Genomic DNA, 23,162 nt, shown 5'->3' on the forward strand with positions numbered 1-23,162 from the left:
GTCACATAGTTAGTAAGCTTCCACACTAACATTTAACTCCTGTCTGTTCCTTCTGAAAGCCCGTGTTCTTTCTCCACATCCTCCCTGTGATCTAGGAAGAAAGGACCACTGTTATGGTCCTGGGGGCTGAAGCAGATTAGAAAGAGCCTACACCAGAAAAAGGAGGGCCTCTGGCTCCTTAAAAATTCTAATCAAGAGCAGAGATTTTCTCTCCTTGAACAATCTTTAATAGTGGCTTAAGCCGCTCATTAAAGCTCTTAGGAACACTGCTATATCATGTTAGTAAAAGGTAGCTTTCAGCAAAAGAAAAAAAAAAGTGTGTGTGAGGGGACTTCCCAGTGAGTCACGCATCCCCAGAAGCGAGCGGTCTTCTAACAGTCTCATAAAACCACCAACATTCTCAGCAATGAGGTTGAACCTCCTGATTTTTGCCAACACACTCTTCCAGAGTCTGAGAAAAAGAAAAGTTATGTCATTTCCACCTGTTTTTCCTTTCAAACTAAATCCAACCTGTCCCCTCTGCATGCCCCCCAAAATGACATTTTGAGCCACAACGAAATCCATTTTTTGTTTCATTCTCTTACATTTGATTTGTCCCAAAGTGGACTAATTGCTCAGTGCCATTTCAGAGCATTTTTGCCCTGGTTTATTGTTTCCAGTTCGACATGTGGTTTCTTTTCTTTATAAAATCAGTAAGATGGCATTTTACAACTGAGTTTTCCACCCAGATACTTTGATTTTCTCCCCAGATATGAAGTAAGTTTTTGGTAATCCATTCTTGATCCTCGGGCTAGTGACTAATACTTATGACTAATAACCCCATGCTGACTCTTGGGGCTGAAAGTCAAACCTGCTTCTAAAACAAAGGAGAAAATGCCTGTGGTCATTTTCGTCATCGGAACTCTTTGTCTCCTTCTGATTCTTCACCCCAGGATCCAAGGATTGTTGTGAATAAGTAGCATGAGGTTCTTAATTAGTGGTGTGTGAGTTATCTCTCATAAGCAAATTAGGGAAATTAATGAAACAGCCACTAAGGAAAATCATGGCAAGGAACAATTAGCGTGTGTTCTTGCGTGCCTCTTCTATTCAAAAGCCAGCAGCTACATTCTTTCTAAAATGTCCTGTAAGTGTTTGCTGTTGATTCCTGCAATCTAAGCTCTCAGGAGTACAGTTTGTCCCCTAGCAAGAAGATAATAGCTAGCACAAACCAAGAAATAAAGAGCGACACAAAAAACGTGGCCCCATGCTGTGCTAAACCCGCTGAGCCTTATACGATTAGACATTACTACGCTGTACAGAAGCCTCGGCTCCACGGTCTCATATGCTGGGCCGCTGATGTCAACACCACCAGAGGCTAATGTTGCAGCTACCCCATTACCTTGTTTCAGTAAACTCTCAGTGAGAGTTAACGAGGGAGGCAGAGGGACAAGATCCTGAGACAGTCTCGTTCGCTTGGTGCAGAATTCCCAATCATTAGATTTGGCTCACTTAAAAGCTACAGGAGGGACGGGTGAGGAAAGAATTTGATTTCCAATTGGGTTGGACATTCTGTGTTTTATGCTTGTTCATTTTCAATGTTTTATCAGCATCTTTACTGTTCAAGTCGATGAAGACAGAAGGCATATGCAAAACCTGACAGTAGAACAGGCGATTGAAGTTAAAAAGCTTTTCGTTGGGGGTGCTCCAGCTGAATTTCAACCTTCCCCTCTCAGAAATATTCCTCCTTTTGAAGGCTGTGTGTGGAACCTTGTTATAAACTCTGTGTAAGTGAATCTCTGTGCTACTAATTTTTTTTTTTTTAATATGAGGATCACTGTTGTAGCTACCCCATCCAAAACCATGGCGAGAAGGAAACAATGAAGATCTTCAAGTTAGATTTTTAAAATTGCTCTGATATTCCTTAAAAGAGGGGATGGGGGAATTTGATTTAATTGTAAGGAAGCAAGACAATGAAAAATAAAGAAAAAACTATTTCATTTTAATTATGTTCCCTTAGCCCCATGGACTTTGCACGGTCTGTATCCTTCAAAAATGCAGACATTGGTCGCTGTGCCCATCAGAAACCCCACGAGGATGAAGATGGAGCAGTTCCAGCTGAAATAGTCATCCAGCCAGAGCCAGTTCCCACCCCAGCCTCCCCTACACCCACTCCAGTTCTGGCACATGTAAGTGCATATATCCCACTGCGTTCTAATTTTTACCCAGCATTTTCGGTCATTTTCCGAAGGAAGGTTATTCAAGATGTCAAGTACACTCTACTGCTAGAATTAGAACAAAGATACCCTGTCTATGAAAACCTGTTCTCCTTGTATCTTCCTTGCATTGCTTTTATTTCTGTATCTGTTTAGCTTTTACGATTATAAAATAGCATGTGTTTTCAACTGAAAGTTTAGAAGGCACAGAAATGTCTACAGAATCAAGAATCAAATCTATCCATAATACCACCGCACAAAGGCAAGCAGCGGTTTTCAATCTCTTTTATTTGTATTTTACATAGTGGATCTCATACCGTATATACAATTTGGCATTCTGTTTTTAAAAACTGGTAACACATATTTAAAACTGTTTCTAGACATCATGTAAATGTGTGTCTCTAACATGATTACGTGTGTGTGTGCCTGTGTGTATGGGCACACACAAACACATACTGAGACACACAAACTATTTCATAGTATGGGAGGCAGTGTATCCTTAATTGTATTCAAATCCCAGCGCTCTAAACTATGGTCTGTATGAATTTGGGAAAGCTCTTAGCCAGTCTATTCCTCAGTTTTCTCATCTGTAAAATGAGGATATTGACAGCACGTTTGTCAAAGAGTTATTACAAGAATTTAAAGAGATAATGTTTGTTAAATACCTGGCATATACCAAGCATTTAATAAATGGCACAATTACTATATAGTAATGATCATAGTCACTGCTTTTAAGTGTCAGTCACTGTCTAAACAGTTTCCATTCAGTATTACATGTAATTCTCATAACAGCTCTGTAAAATATATATTGTCATCCCATTTTTAGTTGAGTTGATAAGAATTGCTAGCCTGAGTAACTCACCCACTGACACAGCAAGTAAATGGCAGGATAGAATTTTAATCCAGAGGGTCTCACCCTATAGTCTGGCTCCTTATCACTGCAACACTCTTTAATTTATTCTACATCTTCCCCACTGTGGGCCAATTAGAGGGTTTCTAGCTTTTCACTATTAGAAACTATATTCTATTGAGTGCCTCTGTTTGCCAGACTTTCTCACTGTCTCTGATTATTTTCTTAAAATAGATTCTTAGAAGGAATTATGAGGCCAAATGATGAATATACCTAAGGTTCTCAACACATGTATCTGAATTGCTTTTTCCAAAGGTTACACCAATTTATGTTCTCATCACCAATATATCAGAGAGGGTGGACCACACTACACTCTTGACAGCACGTGCACCGTGTTTATAATCCTTGCCAGTTGATGGGTGGAACACATCATCTTGAGTGCATATTTTGAAAACTCTTGAACATTTTATTCTCTTCCTTAGTTTCTGTGATGGAATTGGTTATTCTGTAGAGCAGCGTGCTCCTTGCCTCTAGGAATAGTTATTAAATGAGAAGCCAAATAATCATCTTTCAGAAAAACTAGTCATTTACTCCAAGCATTCATTTCATCCTCTGTAAAATGTGGGTTAATATCCACCTACCTTGCCTACCACATGGGATTATTCTAAGACTCTAATGAGATAGTATATGTGGAAGTTCTTTGCAAGTTGGAAGAAGCACACATGCGTAGACACTGTGAGGAACTTCTACATTTACTGAGTAACTAGTATGTGTGCAGGACTCTGCTGGGCTTTTTTTTTTTTTTCCTAAGGAAGATTAGCCCTGAGCTAACATCTGTGCCAGTCTTCTTCTACTTTATGTATTGGTCACTACCACGGCATGGTTGATGAGTGGTACAGGTGCAGGCCCAGGATTCAAACCCACAAACCCAGGCCACCAAAGCAGAGCAGGCCAAACTCAACCACAATGCAAAGGAAAGGCTGGTGATTGTCCTCTTTTCCCTCATATACCTTCATCTGTTCCCCAGACTCAAGAATGTGTTTTCAATTGAAAAATTTTAAAATATCATGGCTTGAATAAACTTCTTTGACCTTCGATCCAAATGTTCACTTATAGAACTGTTTCTATAAGAAAATAGATCCTAAATTCTGAACAACTAACTTATAAATTATAATTGGCAGAACCCCCTGAGATCATCTGGTCCAACTGCCGTCTTAAAACGTGAATCTTCTTATATATACTTGATTTAGACTTGTAGACTCTGCTTGAACACTTCATTGACAAGGATGTGCCAGTGTTATGATGAGGCAGGCTCTGGTGGTTAGAAAGCCTTTGGTTTTATAATGAAATAAGGCTGTGTCTCTATAACTTCTATATAATGATTGTATTTCTTTAGCCAAACACATTAAGTTTCTATCTTTTCTAAATTCCCTTCAAGGATTTGAAAATAGCCGAGTCTCCTTCCTGAGACTAAATATTCCATTAGCTCAAGAATTCTTCACATGACCTAATTTCTATGTCCCCACTGATCAATATTCTTAAGTTGGAAATACCCCTTTTAAAATATGGCCCCTCCCTCCCGTCATCTGTCTTCCTATTTCTATGAATGCACCTGAGAATATTTTCACGTTTTCTAACAGATAGCTTGTGCTATTGGTTCATAATCCGGTACCATGTAGAGTCAACCAAAACCCTGAGGGCCTCTGTCACCTGAATGGCTCTTGAATCAGTTCTCTCAGCCAGTCCGTGCTGAACTGATAGAGCTGGTTGGTGGAGAAGCCTGCTGGTCTCCGACTGCCTTTCTTTCCAAGTGCCCACAGGAACTTTGTTTTATAGGAAGTGTCAAGCATACCCCTCTGTGGTTTCTAGAGATCACATTTTTTCCCTTGTTCTGAAAATAAAGATACTTTCCCATCTGGGACTGTATTTTAACTCATTTTAAGTTTTCTTATAACCTTCTGTTCTAATTCCAGTTTCCATTTTCTCTCAGCAGTGTATGTTTTAACTTTCCAAAAACCAAGCGTTCCACTTGGTAGACAAGACAAAAGCAAAAGAGAAGTTGAGTAGCAGTCCTGTGGGTTGCCGTAGAAAACCCGGTAGAATTTAAAGCATGGCAGGGGACACCATTAAACTCCATCCCAACAAGATGGTCAGTGGTACCTAGAAGTGTGAAAACATGTCCGTGGAATGCAAATTTTAATATGTTACCACACTCTGATATTTAAAATCTTGCAGTTGAGGGCTGGCCCCATGGCATAGTGGTTTATTTCATAAGCTCTGCTTTGGCGGCCTGGGGTTCATGGATTCAGATCCCCGGAATAGACCTACAAACCGCTCATCAAGCCACATTTGGCAGTGTCCTATATACAAAGTAGAGAAAGATCGGCACAGATGTTAACTCAGGGCCAATCTTCCTCACCAAAAAAAAAAAAAATCTTTCAATTGAAACAATATAAAATGATGATGACATAATTATGACATTATGTTAAGTGGGAAAAACAGGACATAAAACTGTATATACTGTGTAATCACATCTAGATCAATAGATAGAAAAACACATCAGAAAAACCTTTGCAAGAAATACATCAGATGCTAACAACAGATGGGTTATGGACTAGAGCTGATTTTCATCATTTAAAAAAATATTCTTAAATGTGGTTTTTTTCCATAACTTTTTGAAGAAGATAAATTGAAAGCAACAGTTTTCAACGTTTTCTCCTCTGCAACATCCACTTGGAGAGCTGATTCCTCCCCTGGGGAAGAGGAACGTGGTGAGCGGGACTCTCCCAACCCCTCCGTGGTGACAGCCACTGAGGAAACAAACTGGGCCTTTCATCCAAGAGATCCAGGATCTGGCCCTGCCTGCCTTTCCTGCCATCGCCTACCTACCTTGGCAAACTCTGGCATGTTACTTGTCTTCTCTAAATGTAACATGATCCGCTGAGAAAGAGGACAATAATCCCTACCTTGGAGGATGATCACGAGGGAATAACCTACGCACTGCACACAAAGCGCCTAGCACAAGGCCTGGCTCTTAGTAACACCCCATCACTCTTCTCTGGGAACTAATTCTTTTCCCCTTTCACACTTTGGGGATGCAGGCAAGTGCTTGGAAAAAGGGAGCGAGTATTCCATTGTTGAACAATTACGAACTCCAACCTGAAATGCTTATTATCTCTCAAGTCTCCCATCATTTTCAGTTCTCACCATCTTCCTTTCTTTTCTTAAATCAGAATGTAGACTTTAAGAATTTACTTACGTATTGAGACTTACAAGTTAATTCCCAAGGTGGGCACTGCCTATATAGGCACCCCTGTTTGTTCTAGAACAGTTGACAGGAAAAACTCCTATTAGTTCTCAGTACCCTGGCCTTTCTTTGTCTTCTTTACACCGTGACATGCCTCCCCACCAGAAACTTATAGCCGGAGGACAACAGTCACCATACTCCAGGGCAACTGAAGAGCATCTTGAGAAAGCCCTGCTCTGTGAAATGGATTAGTCAGTCCTTTTATTAATCCATGCCGAAACCTCACAGGTCAGAGAGCATCTTCTGCATATTACATCATTTGTTAGTGGTAGCCTATCTTCTCTCTATACTTCTCTCTTATCCTTTAGCCCATTTAGAGCTGAGTAAAACATTGCTACATATTATATTTGTGGATGTTGCTCATGGAGGATGGCAGGGTGTGGGGGTAAATAAGAGTCTGGACTTCTAGTAACACAGAAATTTGTCGAAATGTGACAAGCTCTCTGCAAGGATATGCCGTGTTTATACCAAGTCTTCAGCACCAGCGTGGCCTGCGTGGATTTGTACACAACAGGCTGACTGCATTTTTTTTGGCTTGAATTTTGTTAAAGTCAAGTAAAGTCAAGTCGAACTTAACACCTCAGAGTTTAAAATGTGAGCACTAAAAAGAGCAGTGTAAGCCGCCGTGAAGAGCCCCTGTGCTATTAAGGCTCTTTAGGAGCTGGAGGAAAGAAGGAACAGAGAGGAAAGAACAGAGCAGAAGAATGCGATTTCTCAGCAGCTTTCATGCTAGGACTTTAAAAGCTAAGTACAGTCCAGGCCAAAGGATAAATCGATTGGATACTGATACGTATTTAAAGGGAAAGCACACACTTTCCATACTGCAAGGAATCTCTCTTCAGGCATTAGGGTGTAACTATTATTGCAAATGCCCAGTGCTTACCAAAAGAGCTCGAGTGCAGGGAGTTAACATAATGTGGTTTCCCAATACACAACGTGAGTAGGAATTGTATGTTCCAGAACATTAGAGCCAGTGATGCAAAAAGTATCTCGCAGTTAGTATTCATCTATAAAGAGCATGAGGAAGAAGCACCCCACTTCTCAGATGTGATTTTAGCCAATATTTGTTAGAGGGATTATTGACTCATGAAAGAAGAAAATGATGCCGTTTTCATGGTGATTCATCTCTGGGTGCTTTCAAGAACAAAGATGCCAGTTTTGATAACTGCAATTTAAATCTCTGCTCTGTACCCATCTAAATCCGAGGAATGCCTATCCGCCAATCGTTTGGTATCCTGAAGCCGATAACTTATTGCCAAATGTCAGCCAACATCCAGCAGTATGAAATGACAGCCTCTTTATTCTGGCCTGAAGTTAGAAGAGTGACAGCATGAGGGTGAAAACGTTCTCGCTCCATTGCTGATCCACCGCACTATCCACCTGCCTAAGCGCGGCTTCCTCCAGAATCCTCTCCGACCACAGGACTGCCCTCCTCTCCAGGGGCACCCCCACAGTTACACTCCCCACCCGAGTCCTGCCTGCCCACGACTTGTCACCTGCCAAACAGAGACAGAGAAGAAGCGAGCACACCATGTCCTCCTCACGCATCATGTTTCCCCATAGTACTGATAGTACTTCAAAGAGTCCCCACAAGGTGGCAGGGTTGTAACATGTTGAGATTGATGAGCCTCCATGGAGACTGATTTTTAAATTATTATTGTTGTTTTAACACGTTTCAAAGATCGGTGTTTCCAAAATAACACAGGTAAACTCTTACGTCCATAAAGACGATGCCTCCCCTCGAGCTCACGTTGGCTTGGAGAAGGAAGGCTCAGCTTACAACAACTGTTCTTGAAAGGTTCCTTAAATACCTCAATTTAAGACCCTTCCTCCGGCCCCTTTTTCTTAGCTTAGATTTCTACGGGAAACAGGGTTGAAAATGTCATGAATGACTAGATCATTTTATTCTTGTGCAAACCACGGGCAGTTTCTGTTCCATCTCACCTGGTCCCCTTTAAAATCTTAGAAGGAAAACGACGCTTGAGCAGCAGGGTGAGCAGTCCACCCTCGGAGGGGCTGAAGGGGAGGAGGAGAGCGCAGCATGGCAGGCAAACAGCTAGGAACCGCATTGTCCTGCACATGTCCCAGCATCAGGCCCGGCTTCTGATGCATTCTCGGGAAAGTGATGCAAAGCAGACGTGGTCCAGTCCCATCTCCCTATAACCCAGTGAAAGGAGGGATCTAGACTGGCACCAAAAACATGATCAGATAAGAGGTTGGAGGCTTGTCTTCCTGTTTAAATCCAAAAGTTGATGCATATAAAAACCCTCTTCCACGGGCACTTCTCGGTCCTCTTCCAACTGCAAATATATAAAGGAAGGTGACAGACGTTTTATTAAGGCAGTATCTGTGATATCCATCCCATTGCAAATTGATGATAGCAAACATCACTTTGGATGTCCTTCACAAACAATGGGCTCAGCATAACGGCTTTATACTTTAGCTACCTGGTAGAGTGGCCCTTCTGTCACCACTCTCTTCTATAACATTGGCCAATCGGAGACGGTTTCCTTAGCTGCTGCTTCCTTCCACCTGTTTCTCAAGACCCGCCTGTCGCAGAAGTGAGGCAGGGGCCCCTCCAGGAGGCTCTTCCTGAGTCTCAAGTGGGTGTGTCATGTAGTGCTTCTTAAAAGGACCCTTTCAAAGGCCCTGTCTTTTTCTGGTCAAATGTTTTCATAAAATAACATAAGTGGGGCCTTTCTCATGTAGAAAATCTGGTAATGTGACAGAGAACTGTTGCCAAGCTCAGGACCAGCATCAGAATTGCTCGTCCAGTGTACCAGCAAGCAAGGTTATCACAGGGTTCAGACCATGATGCCCGAGACATATAAAGACGAAAGCTCTCTACGACAAACAGCTGCTGCCAATAAAATACCTAATCTTGACAATTGCCACTTTGAGAATTTCAAAGATTATATCAGAAAGGTTATTTTATATTAACATTTGTAGTTAGTAACTGGACAAGTGACCACAGTGGTAACAATGGCGTGGAAATAAGTTTCCTATTTCTTATGGTGGTTTTTTTTAGGCTACACATCATTCTTCCCTAATTCTTCAGCATCCGTTGACTTTTTCAATCCCTCAGTCTTCAGATCTGAGGGTTTAGAGATGTTTTAGCCAAATTCTGCCCGTGCTGGACTCACGGCAGGTAGGACTCTCTTAGAGCTCTCTGAGGAGGACTGCAGGCTGCTTACATTTGTTGTCATGGTCCTCTGTACAGGAAATATGGGGAGAGATTGATAAACAATTCCAATTCTATTAATAGCATCACTGAAGGCTGAGACATTAAGCTACCAGAGGCTTCCATTTGGGCTCTTTTTGCAAGTAGTGTAATAAGAAAGGTGCCGCATGTTGATTCCAAGAGAGGCCATTCAGCTGTGTGAATAAATAGCATTTTCCTCTCCTCCCCACTGGGTTTTTGCATATCTGCGTGAATTTCAGCCACAGTCTATGCTTTGCAACTGACCATCTCCTGGGAAGCAAGAAGGGAAATACTTCCATGAAGACCAATTTTATAGCATTTCAAAACTCTTAAAGGCTTTTACCTGCTGTGGCAGAGTGCTTTATTTGACTAAGCTCGAGAGAAACAAGAGCAAGGCTTTTCCTCATCAAGTAAAAATTTCCTGTGTGGTAATGAGTCATCTTCGAGGTACACTATTTGGGAAGAACATTCTGCATCAAAAGCCTGCCTTAGGCTGTTCGAGCACCTCTCCTGAGTCAGCGCTCACCGGGGCAGTGGCCCATCCAGAGCTGTTAGGTGCAGATCTTAAAAACAGATGTGTTGTTGAAAGTGTGCAGGTTATTTATTTTCCCATGTACAGCCTGTTCTAAAAGACTTCCTGAGCAGCCTGTGCATAGAATTATCTTCTGAAAATAGAGAACAGAGGCAGAAATTGTGGCTTGTGGAAATTTGAGGAGCCTTGATTCTCTCCTGAGCTGAGGGTTACAGTAGCCAAATATAGTCCACCTAGCCAGGACTGGGGATGTAATTTGCAGGGCCCCTTCTTCAAAAATTATTAAGAATTTCAAGATGGTGACAGCAGAGCATTAAAACAACGTCGGCACAGATAGCACGCCTCTGAAGCCAGCCCTGCACCAAGCAATCCCTTGTAAGCACACTAGGAAGTTGATCTTTGAACAGTGGCAGTTGAAATGGTGTGTAGTGGGTTACATTAAAAAATGTGCTGGGTTGCCTAGCAACTGGCTAAGGGCCTGAATGGGCTGACTTGCAAGTTTAGATACACCATCTTGAAAGTCTAAATTCATGGAAATCCTCCAGTAGACTGATAATTTTCAAGAAAAAGTAATATAGTGAGAGAGAGAAATGGGAAGGGCAAGAAGGAACATGTTTTTCTATTCTTATAACCTGGTTGTCCCCATTCAATCTTCTAAGAATATAACTCTTCATAAGTAAAGTAAAGAGGAGAAAGAAATTCCAGTTTTCTCAGAAATATAAACAATAGTTTTCCTTAGATGATAATGAAAACACGAATTGATCAATAAATATTTTTGAGCAGATTCATTTGTCAATTCAAGGGTGCAGTAAAAGAAAACTGACTCACATTCACTGAGCATTTACTGGTAAGTACCTACTATGTGTAGGGCACAGAGATGAATAAGAGACAGCTTCTCTTCTTAAGGAGCTTAAATAAGATCATACGAGAACATTAAGCTAAAATAGAGGAGACCATTAGACAGCAGCATTACATTTTAAAAGAATGGAGCCCATCATCTCCTCTTTCTCTCCTTGGTATTCTACAGGGTCCTTGTGCCGCAGAATCAGAACCAGCTCTTTTGATAGGGAGCAAGCAGTTTGGGCTTTCCAAAAACAGTCATATTGCAATTGCATTTGATGACACCAAGGTTAAAAATCGGTATGTATTATTCTGAGATATTGGATAAGAACTGATAAACGGAAGTATCGAGTATTTGCATTTATTCAAATTTAATCAACTACATTTATTCATTAATGAGGTGAGCTTTTTTTAATACACTGAGTACAGTAGAGAATAGAATTATATTTGTCTGAGTCTGAGCAGCCCAGTACAGGAAATCAGCAGAACTGGAAAGTCCTCATCTCAGAGGTTTTCCTGTCTTTTGTGAACATGCACCCATGATCAGTTGCAACTCTATCTTAGGATAAGAGTGCTCTTGTTTTTCTGTTTTACTTGCATGCTTTTATTTCACAGCCTCACAATTGAGTTTGAAGTGCGAACCGAAGCTGAATCAGGCCTGCTTTTTTACATGGCTCGGATCAATCATGCTGATTTTGCTACAGTTCAGCTGAGAAATGGATTGCCCTACTTCAGTTATGACTTGGGAAGTGGTGACACTAACACCATGATCCCCACCAAAATCAATGATGGCCAGTGGCACAAGGTAACAGTCCCTGGGATGTTGGCAGTGCCCTGTAAAGGGCATACTGGGTGGTGGCCATTGGCATTGCCTTGGTGCCAGAACTATACGCCAGTGCAGACACTGACTCCAGTGCTCCTGGAATGTGGCCAAGGCTAAAAATAAAGCAAGCTCCAGATACAACTGCCCGCCCTTGGAAAATGTGGTCAGACCTGGGTAGGTCTATATTTGATCACTTATGTGCCTCATCATGGTATTACAAGATCCCATCATTGCTACACAGCTGTGGTTCCCAAACATCTGTCCACAAACTAGGGCCAGGTAGTTAAAGACATTTTCTCTACTCTAAGTGAGAAACATGGGACAATGGGGTATGTGGATCATAAAGCTCTATGTATTCAATTTAAAGGAATAGTGTTTATTCTGAGATTACATTTTCCTCTCTTTTCTAAAATAATATTTGACAAACTTAAAAGCTGACAACACGAAAATGGGCCCTAAGACGTACCCCCCGATTCCACCCCATACTGGTCTGTGAAAACAGGAGTCTGGAATCTGCTATATCGTGTTTAAAGGGCCCTAGGGTGTCATTTCCACCAACAGTCATTTGGAACAACTTTTAAAACGTTGGCCTTACACCCAGAAACTGGTACTATTATGGGCACAGAAGGCTCATTTGCCAGCTTACTGTCCTCTTTGGCATGACTGCAAATAGATAATATACTGCCTGATTAAAACGAAAACACGGAATTTGTTTCTGCACCTGTGGTAGGCTATTAAGTAAAGCTTCCCTAGGTAGACCAATAAAATGTGTTATTTTCAGAGTATGTATTATTAGATGTTAGATTTTATGTATTAACATCCTTTGACTTGTCATATCATATAGAAAGCCAAAGAACATGAAAAATTATCATAAAAATGTGAAATCAGCCAATGTGTTATCTTGGAAATAAGAAATGGAATCTTCATATTTGCTTGGGAGCTTATGACTAGCAAACACTGATCTTTACAAAGGAGCTCTCATTAAGGTTTAGTCTCCTCTCTGGCTAACAGAATAATAAATATGACACTTGAGAAAAAGACATATTGTTGGGCCACAGTGGGGATTAAGAAAGAAAACTTCAATCCTATAAGAGCCAAATTAAAGAGGGGTTTTATTTCTGAAGATTTTTCAAAATTACTTCCCAAACTAGAAAAGCAAGTGTAGAATGAGGTCTTGAATTATTCTAATTCGGATGTAGATTCATTTTTAAACCATTATTGTACTCCAGCATTTCACAGGGTTACACTCTCCTTTTCCTAAATTCAGACTCAAGATTTTTATGCTCAAGCCTGTCTTCAGACCCCTTATTTTGCTCTATCCTAGAAGATAATTCACTCCACTGCTGTAATTTCAGCATTGGTCAGCTTTCCATCTTCCTCCCTGACTGTGCTAATCAGCCGCTGCAGAAATGGCAGTGCAGCCTGGATGCGCTGCCCTTCATTCAATTCTGCACGAGAAGCGCCTGTTAGGCAGAGGGATGTAGCATATCTGAAATTGTGTTGGGGAGACCAGGCTTTGCTCAATCAAACTAATGCACTTTTAAAACCGGACATGAATTTTGTAGCCCACTTAAATCACGACTGTGCTCTCAGTCTGCCAGATTCCTTACAACATGCCTACCTCTTGATACATATGCTCACTTGGCAATCTATAGAAGAGTCTTCAATCTAAAACTCATCCAGGAAGATTTTGTACCCTTTTTGAGATGGTAGTAATGGCAAAGACAGAATTTGAGCTATTCTGTAAGTAGGTTTAATTTCACTTATATTATGAAGTTGGCACTCAGTAAGTTACTTCAGTTTTTCTAAGGAGTATCCTAAAAGTTTTTATGTCTCATACTCTGCATATTTGAAATTTGTCCATGATTAGCATTAATGAGTCCTTTTCTTTTTGTAGATTAAGATTACACGAATTAAGCAAGAAGGAATTCTTTATGTAGATGATGCCTCCAACAGAACCGTCAGTCCCAAGAAAGCTGATATCCTGGATGTTGTGGGAATGCTGTATGTTGGCGGCTTGCCCATTAACTACACTACTCGGAGAATTGGTCCAGTAAGTGTCTAATTTGTTTCTTTGTGGCCTAAATAACTAGCTGAGTCATGTACGTATTTTGTATCCGTAGGTCACATTGGCCCATGACCACTTATAATTGAATAGGAAATCATCTTTTCTGAGAAGGGACAGAAAGTCTTCTAGACCGATTTGACTATGAGAAGCAATATCACAGAGCAGAGTGTGGACCCTGGAACCAGACTCCCTAGGTTTGAATACCTGCATAACTGTGACTAGCTGTGTGATTTTAAGCAAGTTATTTAATCTTTCTTTCACAAAGTTTCCTCTTTTGTAAAATAGCCTAATAATAATACCAAACAAACAAGATTGCCATAAAGATTAAATGAGGTAATATACGTAATCCGTTGGAAGAGTAGCAAGCATATAGAAAGCAGTGGACGACAAAGAAGCTGGTGACGGTATTGACGGGATTGTTTCAGGACTAGAGATTTAGAAAATAATGAGAGATACAGTATTTTGAGTACAGTTATCTGATATTGGATTCAGAATTTAAAGTCTTCATAATTTGGTATATCAGTATTCACAAAATAATTTTTTATTAGACCATGTGTCGATTTGCTTTGGAAATTATTATTTTGAGAAGCGCAGAGGATTAGCGTTTTTACAGAACTCACTGCATACAAATGGGATACATTTCTATACTCCAATTAGAACACATGGTAATGTGGAGTTGTTCTTCATCAAATGCAATTGTCCATTGTAGTTGTAGTTCTCAGTATTTGGCTCCTCTGTGGATGTGCAGTATGACCTTCTCTTCATAGCTATTGGATATGCTACCCAGGCCTGTCACAATGAAAGTCTGAAGTGAGAGTGGCAGGAGTGATTAACATGCATCCCTAAAACCAGATGAAATATACCAGAGCAGAGTATGATTGATCGATTTCTATAGCCCCTAAACAAAGAATGTGTCATGCAAACTTTCAAGTTTTGTGGGTACATGCATTTTCTCAGGAAAGGGTCCACTGCTTTCATTACATTTTAGTAAGCAAGAAGCATTGAACCAAATCTAATTATCTTTTCAAATAGAATTTGAACATAGATTATGACAAAATGTATCTATAGAAAGGTTAGTAAATTATTAATAGAAACATAAGAAACTAATTAAAAGTTATGATATTCATATGGGGCCCATAGCTCTGTCCAACCAGTGTTCCCCTTAGAGACATAGTGCACAGTATTTAGAATATCAGAACGATCATATTCCAGGCTAAATACATCCTAGATGAGAAGCATAACAGGATTATCTGCACCCATGCCATAAAGCCTGGGGTGATAGTGCAGGTCCAGGCAGCTTTGGGGAATGCCATAAGACAACTGGCCAATGATTACACGCATAGAACACCCAACAAATGATTGCATTCCACATATAGGCAAAGTTCTGCTAAAACCTGATACTTGTGTCTTCTGACTTGGATATTTAGGTGACCTACAGCATTGATGGCTGCATCAGAAATCTCCAGATGGCAGAGGCCCCTGCTGATCTTGAACAGCCAACCTCCAGCTTCCGTGTTGGGACATGTTTCGCAAATGCTCAGAAAGGAACATATTTTGATGGAACAGGCTTTGCCAAAGCAGGTAAGGCTCTTCCATTTCCTTCTTGCTGAACATTAACTAGGTACAAATATTCACTTCTTACCTATGTGGAAAAATAAAAGTCCCTGGGGTCCTAAAGCAGTATCCTTTATTTCAACCAGAAATAAAAAGGTATAGGAGGAATAAAAAATGCCTCTTAAGTGAATGTATCTGATTCTGAAAAGAATTAATAGAAGAAATAAAGTAAAAGGCTATTTGGAAAGTTTATTCCATCTCCTTTCCTGGAGATCAATAACAGCAAAATAAATGAAATTCTGTAAGAAGTTTCCGATATTTATACTATGTGATTTATCTACTTTCCAGGTTTCTCTGTCTTCCTTTCTGGGATGAGAAGCCATTTTTCTTTCTTGCTCTTCAATTCCCTGCAAGGCTCCCTCTCATGCTCTCCCCTCACACACACAATGCGCACATACTAGTGCCCATTTCCCATCGATAGTGATGATGACTAGCACTTCCGTCTTTCTTGAAGTGTCTCCACTTTCCAGAAAATGTCCAGTGCAGGTCTGGATCACTGATAGCGCATATGCAATTTGGAAAGAAAAATATGAAATAACCTCTACATAATAACAAAAAAAAATCTGACATTAATATACTTTAAGATAGAATATTCAGTCCTATGATTACCATAGACACATGAATTGTCTATTAGAAGCAATTAATGAGCACATAATATACAGAAGTTACCATGGGAAACAGAAGTAAATGAGACGCTATTTCTTCCTTCTAGAATTTGCTATTAATGGTAAGACTCTCTGTGCTCAGAAATCACAAGAAGGCAAATAAAAATGATTAAAAACTATAAAAGACGTAAAAGCAAGGTTCTGTGGCTATTTAGAAGAAAGATTAATTTTGGCTGGGGAAATCAGGAAAGGTTTTATGGAGGAATTGACATTTGAGCTAGAATTTAGAAGGTGAGTTGAACACCCACATGCCTAAGTTGTCAGAGAGAAAAGAGCAGGACCCTCCAACAGAGCATAAGTGGGAACTTTACCCATGCAGAAGCAGAAAAGAGAAAAACACAGGATATGTTAAATATTGAAACATTGGGGGTAATGATGACCCCCAAGTTCCATGTGCTGTGAAAGTCCAAAGCCTTCCCCAAGACTTCTGCAAATTCACAGATGGCTAGCATTCTCTTGGTTAAATTTGATGGCAAGCTTCGGCTTCAGCTTCTGCACTTAACAGATTCACTAGCCATCCTGTCTGGGCTTTTTTGCTTCCAGATCAAACTGGACCAGAAAATTAGCCGTTTCCGCAATTTCCAACAACTCCTGCCGTCTCCATACACAGTGTAATGCAATCTGTGTAAGACTGGGGTGGTCAGAGGAGGTTGTGTCACTGGAAAACAGACAGCTTCAATTTAAACCTTTGACATCTTTATCCTTAAAAGCTTTCCAGGCATCCAATCAGTGGGGTTTTAATGGCCTCCTTACTCCCTTTGTCCTCAGCTGACCTGCCTCAAGTGTCTCCTCTCTTCTCCTTACTTCCCCTTTCAGGAGCAGAAACAAGGTCTTTCTGTTTTATCTTGCAAAACAACTCAGCTTCTTCTACCCTTTATTTTTAAAATCTACTCATCCCAAACCATCAAAGTTCTCAGCAGATAAAAAGTCTTTCACATAGCAGGTGCCACCCTTCATTGAAGACTGTTGTGATTACACATAGTGTTTATTTCTTACCTGATAAATAGAAGACATGGAGAAAATTTCCGTGAGTTTCCTACTAATCCACGCAGTTGATGTGGTCTTGCCTGGTCTTAAGGAATCACTTTGTTTCTAAGAGGCATGTCTTCAATGCTTGCTAAAAGATTAAATAAACTACTGAATCAAATATGGAAAATTATAGAGAAAGCATTTAACTAGATGAACTAGAAAAGTCTATTTACGTCCCAGTTTCTTCTCCTTCAAAATTGTGCTTGCAATTCCTCTCTTTATTAATAAAATGTTCAGGAAATTTTGAGCCCTTTCATGTCATTGTGGGGCCGTTTAAAGTTACCCAGTAAAATTCTACTGAATCATCACTGAAATGCTTGACTTAATCCAAGAGTAAGACTTCTAACATAATCATTCCTGACTGTGAGATTCTTTGAGTCAATCTCAGCATATGTTCATTCGTTCATTTATTCAACAAATGTATATTAAACTTCCGCTATGTGCCAGATACTTTGGTAGGCACAGGGGTAAAATGGTGAGCAATATACACAAGGTCATTGCCCTCACAGAGTTTACGTTCTGGGAGAGAGGGCAGCCAAGAAAATAAGCAATAACTATAAAGTGTGTTATATGATACAATGGTGGAAGTATAGGCCATCTGAGAGTCTGGAACTTATTATAATTGGTTAACATCTAAATTGAAATCTAGTAAAACCATTGTGATGCGGGGTCGGTGAGCCGAGGAGTCGAAAGAAAGATTTCTTAGACTCTTAAGATCTGGCAGTAGTGCTCTTTTATTTAGAGAATAGTGTAGCATGGGGACGGGACCCACGGGCAGTCAGAGCTTCTGCTGCCCCGAGTTGAGGGTTAGAGCTAAATTTAAGGCATAGGTATATGATTCATCTCTTTACAAGACAAAGGAAAGAACATGAAAAAAAGTTAAAATGGTATCAGTGCAGGTGGGATCTGGTCATTGGGTGATCCCATGACTTTTAGACAAGAATCAAATCGGATTAAGTAAAGGTTAGAAAGGTTAGACGCCACCACCCTAAACCAGTTACATGAGATTGCCAGACAGCAACCAACTTAAGTTCTTGCCTTCCCCATTAAGAGTTTCTAGGGACAAGGTCATCTCTCCTCTTCTTCCTGGTACAGAGAGGGAGGCACGTTTTACAGGTAGAGATTTACCTTACAAATGTAAATTTGTCCCAACAAGGGCAAGTTCCATTCCCCAGAGCCTCCTTCCCTGTCCCAGCCCATCAAAAGCAATCAGCCCCAAACAATCCCGATGCCAAAGAGACATATCCTGGGGTGGCCAATTTCAGGTCCCTACAAGGTCATCCCTTCTTCCTTCACAAACGCAAATGTCTCAAAAGGGCAAGCAAAATTCCAGTCCTCGGAGCCTGCTTCTCATCTGCAGTTTTAAAAGTAACCAGCCTAAAAATCCTCATCATAAACCGTTTTAAAATTAAGCAGCCTAAAAATCCTCATCAATTGCATTGTACAAATTTGAATTAACAATCCGTAAACTCTAAGCCACAAATAAAAAAATATCTGCATTTCACAGTTGGTGGGTTCAAAGTGGGATTGGACCTTCTTGTAGAATTTGAATTCCGTACAACTAGAACCACTGGAGTTCTTCTGGGAATCAGCAGCCAAAAGATGGATGGAATGGGTATTGAAATGATTGATGAAAAGGTGAGTGTGAGCTATCTTAACATTCCTAATGTCTTCGTGATATTGTTGTCCATATGTAGAAACTCTAGTTTGAAGCCTTGCTGTATTCTTTGTTGAGAGAAAGCTAGATTAAATTTTTTCATTTTTCTGGATTATCTCAATTTATGTGTATTTTCAACACACTTATTCTGTAGACCAACATAAACTTTAAATGTGCTGACACTACAGTAAGCCAACTGTGTTGACTAATAATGGACCAGTTTTAGATCTCAAGCTCTTACTGTGTTGCTAAAAGTGCACTGTTATTCTCCCCTTCACAGATACATAGCCTATGAAACTCTTGATTCCAATGTAAAAAAATAAAAGGAGAGGTCTTGGATTATCTGAAATCAGTGTTTGCCTCTTATAACAGTAGGCACTTCTTAAAAGTCAAGGTGGCTAGCTGACGTATCGTTTTCTCAATTTTTATTTAAACGCTTCCAGATACCATTTCAAAAAAGAGCAAAGTTATAATCAATTTATATTAGTATAATATATTTTGTCAATTTGCTTACAATAGATAATCTAATTGGTCACACCTCTTTAGTCCCTGCCTGCCTATGAACAACAGTGGAAACCTGTTTGTATATACTTTGTACTATAGGGAGACCATAAAAAGGGGAAGGCAAAGGAAGAAATTTCACAAGTTTTCTATTTGGCTATTAACTAGGACTCACACTTCAACTCATGTTTCCACTCCCAGAGTATTGTTGCCTCCCAAAAAGAAACAGCACATAGTGACCTAAAATATGGTTTCCTTTGCCTCCTCCATCTCTCATGTCAGTCTTCAAACCATCGTTGAAGGCAATAAAGCAAAAACATCCAGGAGCACAGAGGTAAAAAGGGCGAACAAATAAGCATCCCTTAGTAGTTTGGCCAGATTTTCAAAGTACACTTTCACTACATCTTGTTTGAGTAAGCTTAATTTCATCACCTGATTATAAGTTTCTATCAACTTGTCAGTGTTTTGAGTTCCATTATAATGCCTGTGGATTTCTCACCGACATCATTTTATATGCAAAATCCTGTTATCACAAACTCCACCCAGTATAGTAGAATCTTAATATTTGCATCACTGTATAGTTTACAAACTTTTCACCTATTTACTTGCACTTTTAATCTTCTTTTTAAAACCCCTATTTCTTTTCTTTTACCTCATCAAATGTGTTGCCAGATTGACTGTTTTTAATGTTTCAATATGCTTCTTTTCTTCATCAGCTTCAAAAGAATTCTGTCGTCTCAAATTTCAGAGTCTGGTCCATGTTACCAAAACCAGATTTTTCTCATTTAGACAAGAACTTCCAATCTAAGTTCTTCATTGTTAAGAATTTAACTGGCCTTCTGGCTCAAAGTCTTTGGCACCTGTGACATGAAGCTTGCCCAAAAAAGTAATTTATGTAGCTCTTAATCCTGTATATAAAATGGAATCCATGAAGGAAAGAAAAACACATACAATTAAAACATCAAAAGCTTAAATTAAAAAAGGCAACAATCATTTAAAATGAATTTGTAAACCAAATTAATGAATCACTCTAAACAACATCTTTTAAGAAAATTTTATAGGGTTCACTAAGAGCTCTCACCCTCTAAAAGTTCTATGGTAGAATTTTTTCCTGTGTATCTAGGTCCTTTTTATGTCAGCTGGCCTCAAATTGTATTTCACATTTTCTGAAAGCAGAATTATTACCAGCCTCACACATTTTGCCTATTCTCCCAACAATGCCCAAAAGCAAAGAACATAATTTGTGACTTCTGGTCATTATATTTGTATTTTAATTTCTGTCAAGATTTTTTTTTTTTAATTTAGTATGCCTATGTTCATTTTAAACTGTTCCAGCTGATGTCTTTCCTAGAGACCTGAAAATTTTTACTGTGTGAACCATCATGATCTCCTTCCACTGCAACCATCTGTGACTGTTCAATTTCCTACTTTCTAGCTCATGTTTCATGTGGACAATGGCGCCGGTCGATTCACTGCTGTCTATGATGCTGGTATCCCAGAGCAGTTGTGTGATGGACAATGGCATAAAGTCACGGCCAACAAGATCAAACACCGCATTGAGCTGACAGTAGATGGGAACCAGGTGGAAGCCCAGAGCCCAAACCAAGCATCCACATCAGCTGATACAAATGACCCTGTGTTTGTGGGAGGGTTCCCAGGTGAGTGTTGGCTACCCCAGCCAGAATCTCTTTGCTCTATGATGTTGGTAGTTTTAGAAGATATTTATCTTTCCATAAATAATGTCCAAGAATGTGTGCTTAAGTATACTTTCTTCCTAGCTTTAGGCCCTGCTCCCATAAATAACATCTTACCTGACATTTCCAGTGTGTAAAATGAGCATATTACTTACATAAACCACATGGGACTAAATTTTTCATGATAGCCCCTGAAGTTTCATTTCTGGGGAAATGGAGGCTACAGGAAATGAATCTGGCTTATAAAAGATATGAAGCATTTAACAGCAATCGAGGCCTGAGTTGGTGTTCTTTCTAACTTTTTTTAAATTAATATACCAGAGGAATCATAAAATGTTATGGAACTTATTTCCTCAAGTTCTGGAAATCATTGGGTTAAAGGTAGCTAATTTCCCCCTTATGTTATTATAGAGTTTATATTTATATTACAAAGAAACACAAGCAATAAGTCGGCACTCAAAAATCCTCCTCGAGGGGCTGGCCCCGTGGCTGAGTGGTTAAGTGCAAGCGCTCCGTCGGTGGCCCAGGGTTTACCTGGTTCGGATCCTGGGCATGGACAACACTCGTCAGGCCGCACTGAGGTGGCATCCCACAGGCCACAACTGGAAGGACCCACAACTAAAATATACAGCTATATATTGGGGGGATTTGGGGAGAAAAAGCAGAAAGAAGAAGAAGAAAAAAAAAAGATTGGCAACGGTGGTTAGCGCGGGTGCCAATCTTTAAAAAAAAAATAATCCTCCTCCTCTAACACTTTAAATATAGCCTGTGAACCACGGAGAGCTACATAAAGTGTCCATAAAGAAGAGTGCCCAACTCGATGAGAAATAAGCCAAGTGCCTCTTAGTGAATATTATAATAACACAGATTCCTGGAATGGTCTGTCAGTATTTGGGCAAGAAAAACTTTCACCCCCATTTATATAGAGCTCCTCTGCTTAACAAAACAAGCAAAATATACATTCAGGAGTGGTTGACATGGAGAAAGATAGATGGGTAACGGGGACCAATTCAGAGATCCTCTTGCCAAAGTTGCTTCTGGGTTTCTGGAAAGACCTGCTTCTGCTTCAATCAGGATAAACCCCACGATATTATGAAGGAGATAATGTACTTCTCCATTCACAGTCTACGAAACGGGATCCTAGTTAGCACCTCTGAGGTGCTGAAAGAAGGGAGTCTATCCTTAAAAAGAGAAAGATTTTGTGTGAGTTTTCAACCGACTTAACCTTTCGGCATTTATTTTTACAGTGTAACAAAGTAATAAGGTCACCATTAAAAGCCCATTTCCTAATTCAGTACTTAAAGTATTTGATCGATTGCTTCATTTCATTAAAAAAGTTAATAAGTCACGACTGTAAACTTGTTCATTCCAAACCAAGTTCTTTGATGTCTTAAAATGTCTAATTCTGGATGTCTCCATATCTCGTAATACGTTCGTGTTTCTCTACAAGTTTAACAATTAGTGAAGCTAAGAAGAAAGTCACTAGCTTTACATAGAACAGCCTTCCAATGGAATCGCAAACTAACAACTGACTTTGAAACATGCTGTTAACACAGCAGCTGAATTTCAAAACTGAGCTCTCTGCTGTTTTTCAGACGGCCTCAACCAGTTTGGCCTGACAACCAACATCCGGTTCCGAGGTTGCATCCGGTCTCTGAGGCTCACCAAAGGCACAGGCAAGCCGCTGGAGGTTAATTTTGCCAAGGCCCTGGAACTAAGGGGCGTTCAACCTGTATCGTGCCCAGCCAACTAACAAAAATAAGTTTAACCCCAAGAAGGTCCTTCAAAACAAGTATTATCAAGTAAAATGGATATATTTTACTTATATATGTTGTTAAACTAATTTGTGCATGTATATTGAATTCTTTTTGTATTCAGATGGTGCTAATTCAGATCCCAGACTGAAGTTTAATTCAAATTCTTTCTCAAATCCATGAATATTAAACCAATTATTTCATTCTAAACAATTGCTTGTTTTGTGTGATTTTAAGGATAAAAGCGAACTGACCATAAATGGTTGAATTTGCAACGTGCCCTGGAGTCATCTCAAGAAGAGCTCAGATGTACTTTGTGAAGCCAACTTTTTTTTACTAACTTCTGTTAATACTTTTATCATCCTTTTCCACGTATGCCAGCTTTGCTTTCTGTCCAGGCCATTGAAAACAACAGTGGATTTGGCATGTGTGAC

At 39.9% G+C, this 23,162-nt stretch overlaps 1 protein-coding gene across 2 annotated transcripts in view; it reads left to right on the forward strand.

Moving 5' to 3' along the window:
* The window catches only part of LAMA2 (laminin subunit alpha 2), a 542,322-nt gene extending 519,384 nt beyond the window's left edge, over nt 1-22,938 (forward strand). For both annotated transcript variants that reach the window (XM_070557039.1, XM_070557040.1), the window contains exons 55-63: nt 1,587-1,763; nt 1,997-2,165; nt 11,111-11,223; nt 11,539-11,728; nt 13,644-13,799; nt 15,242-15,395; nt 18,630-18,760; nt 20,716-20,938; nt 22,570-22,938. In XM_070557039.1, coding sequence (XP_070413140.1) covers nt 1,587-1,763; nt 1,997-2,165; nt 11,111-11,223; nt 11,539-11,728; nt 13,644-13,799; nt 15,242-15,395; nt 18,630-18,760; nt 20,716-20,938; nt 22,570-22,727 — 1,471 coding nt within the window. In that variant the 3' untranslated portion in view covers nt 22,728-22,938. The remainder of the gene's footprint in view (nt 1-1,586; nt 1,764-1,996; nt 2,166-11,110; nt 11,224-11,538; nt 11,729-13,643; nt 13,800-15,241; nt 15,396-18,629; nt 18,761-20,715; nt 20,939-22,569) is intronic.
* Nucleotides 22,939-23,162: the final 224 nt, after the last annotated feature.

This window comes from Equus przewalskii, chromosome 9, assembly GCF_037783145.1.
Source record: "Equus przewalskii isolate Varuska chromosome 9, EquPr2, whole genome shotgun sequence".
Taxonomy (NCBI): domain Eukaryota; kingdom Metazoa; phylum Chordata; class Mammalia; order Perissodactyla; family Equidae; genus Equus; species Equus przewalskii.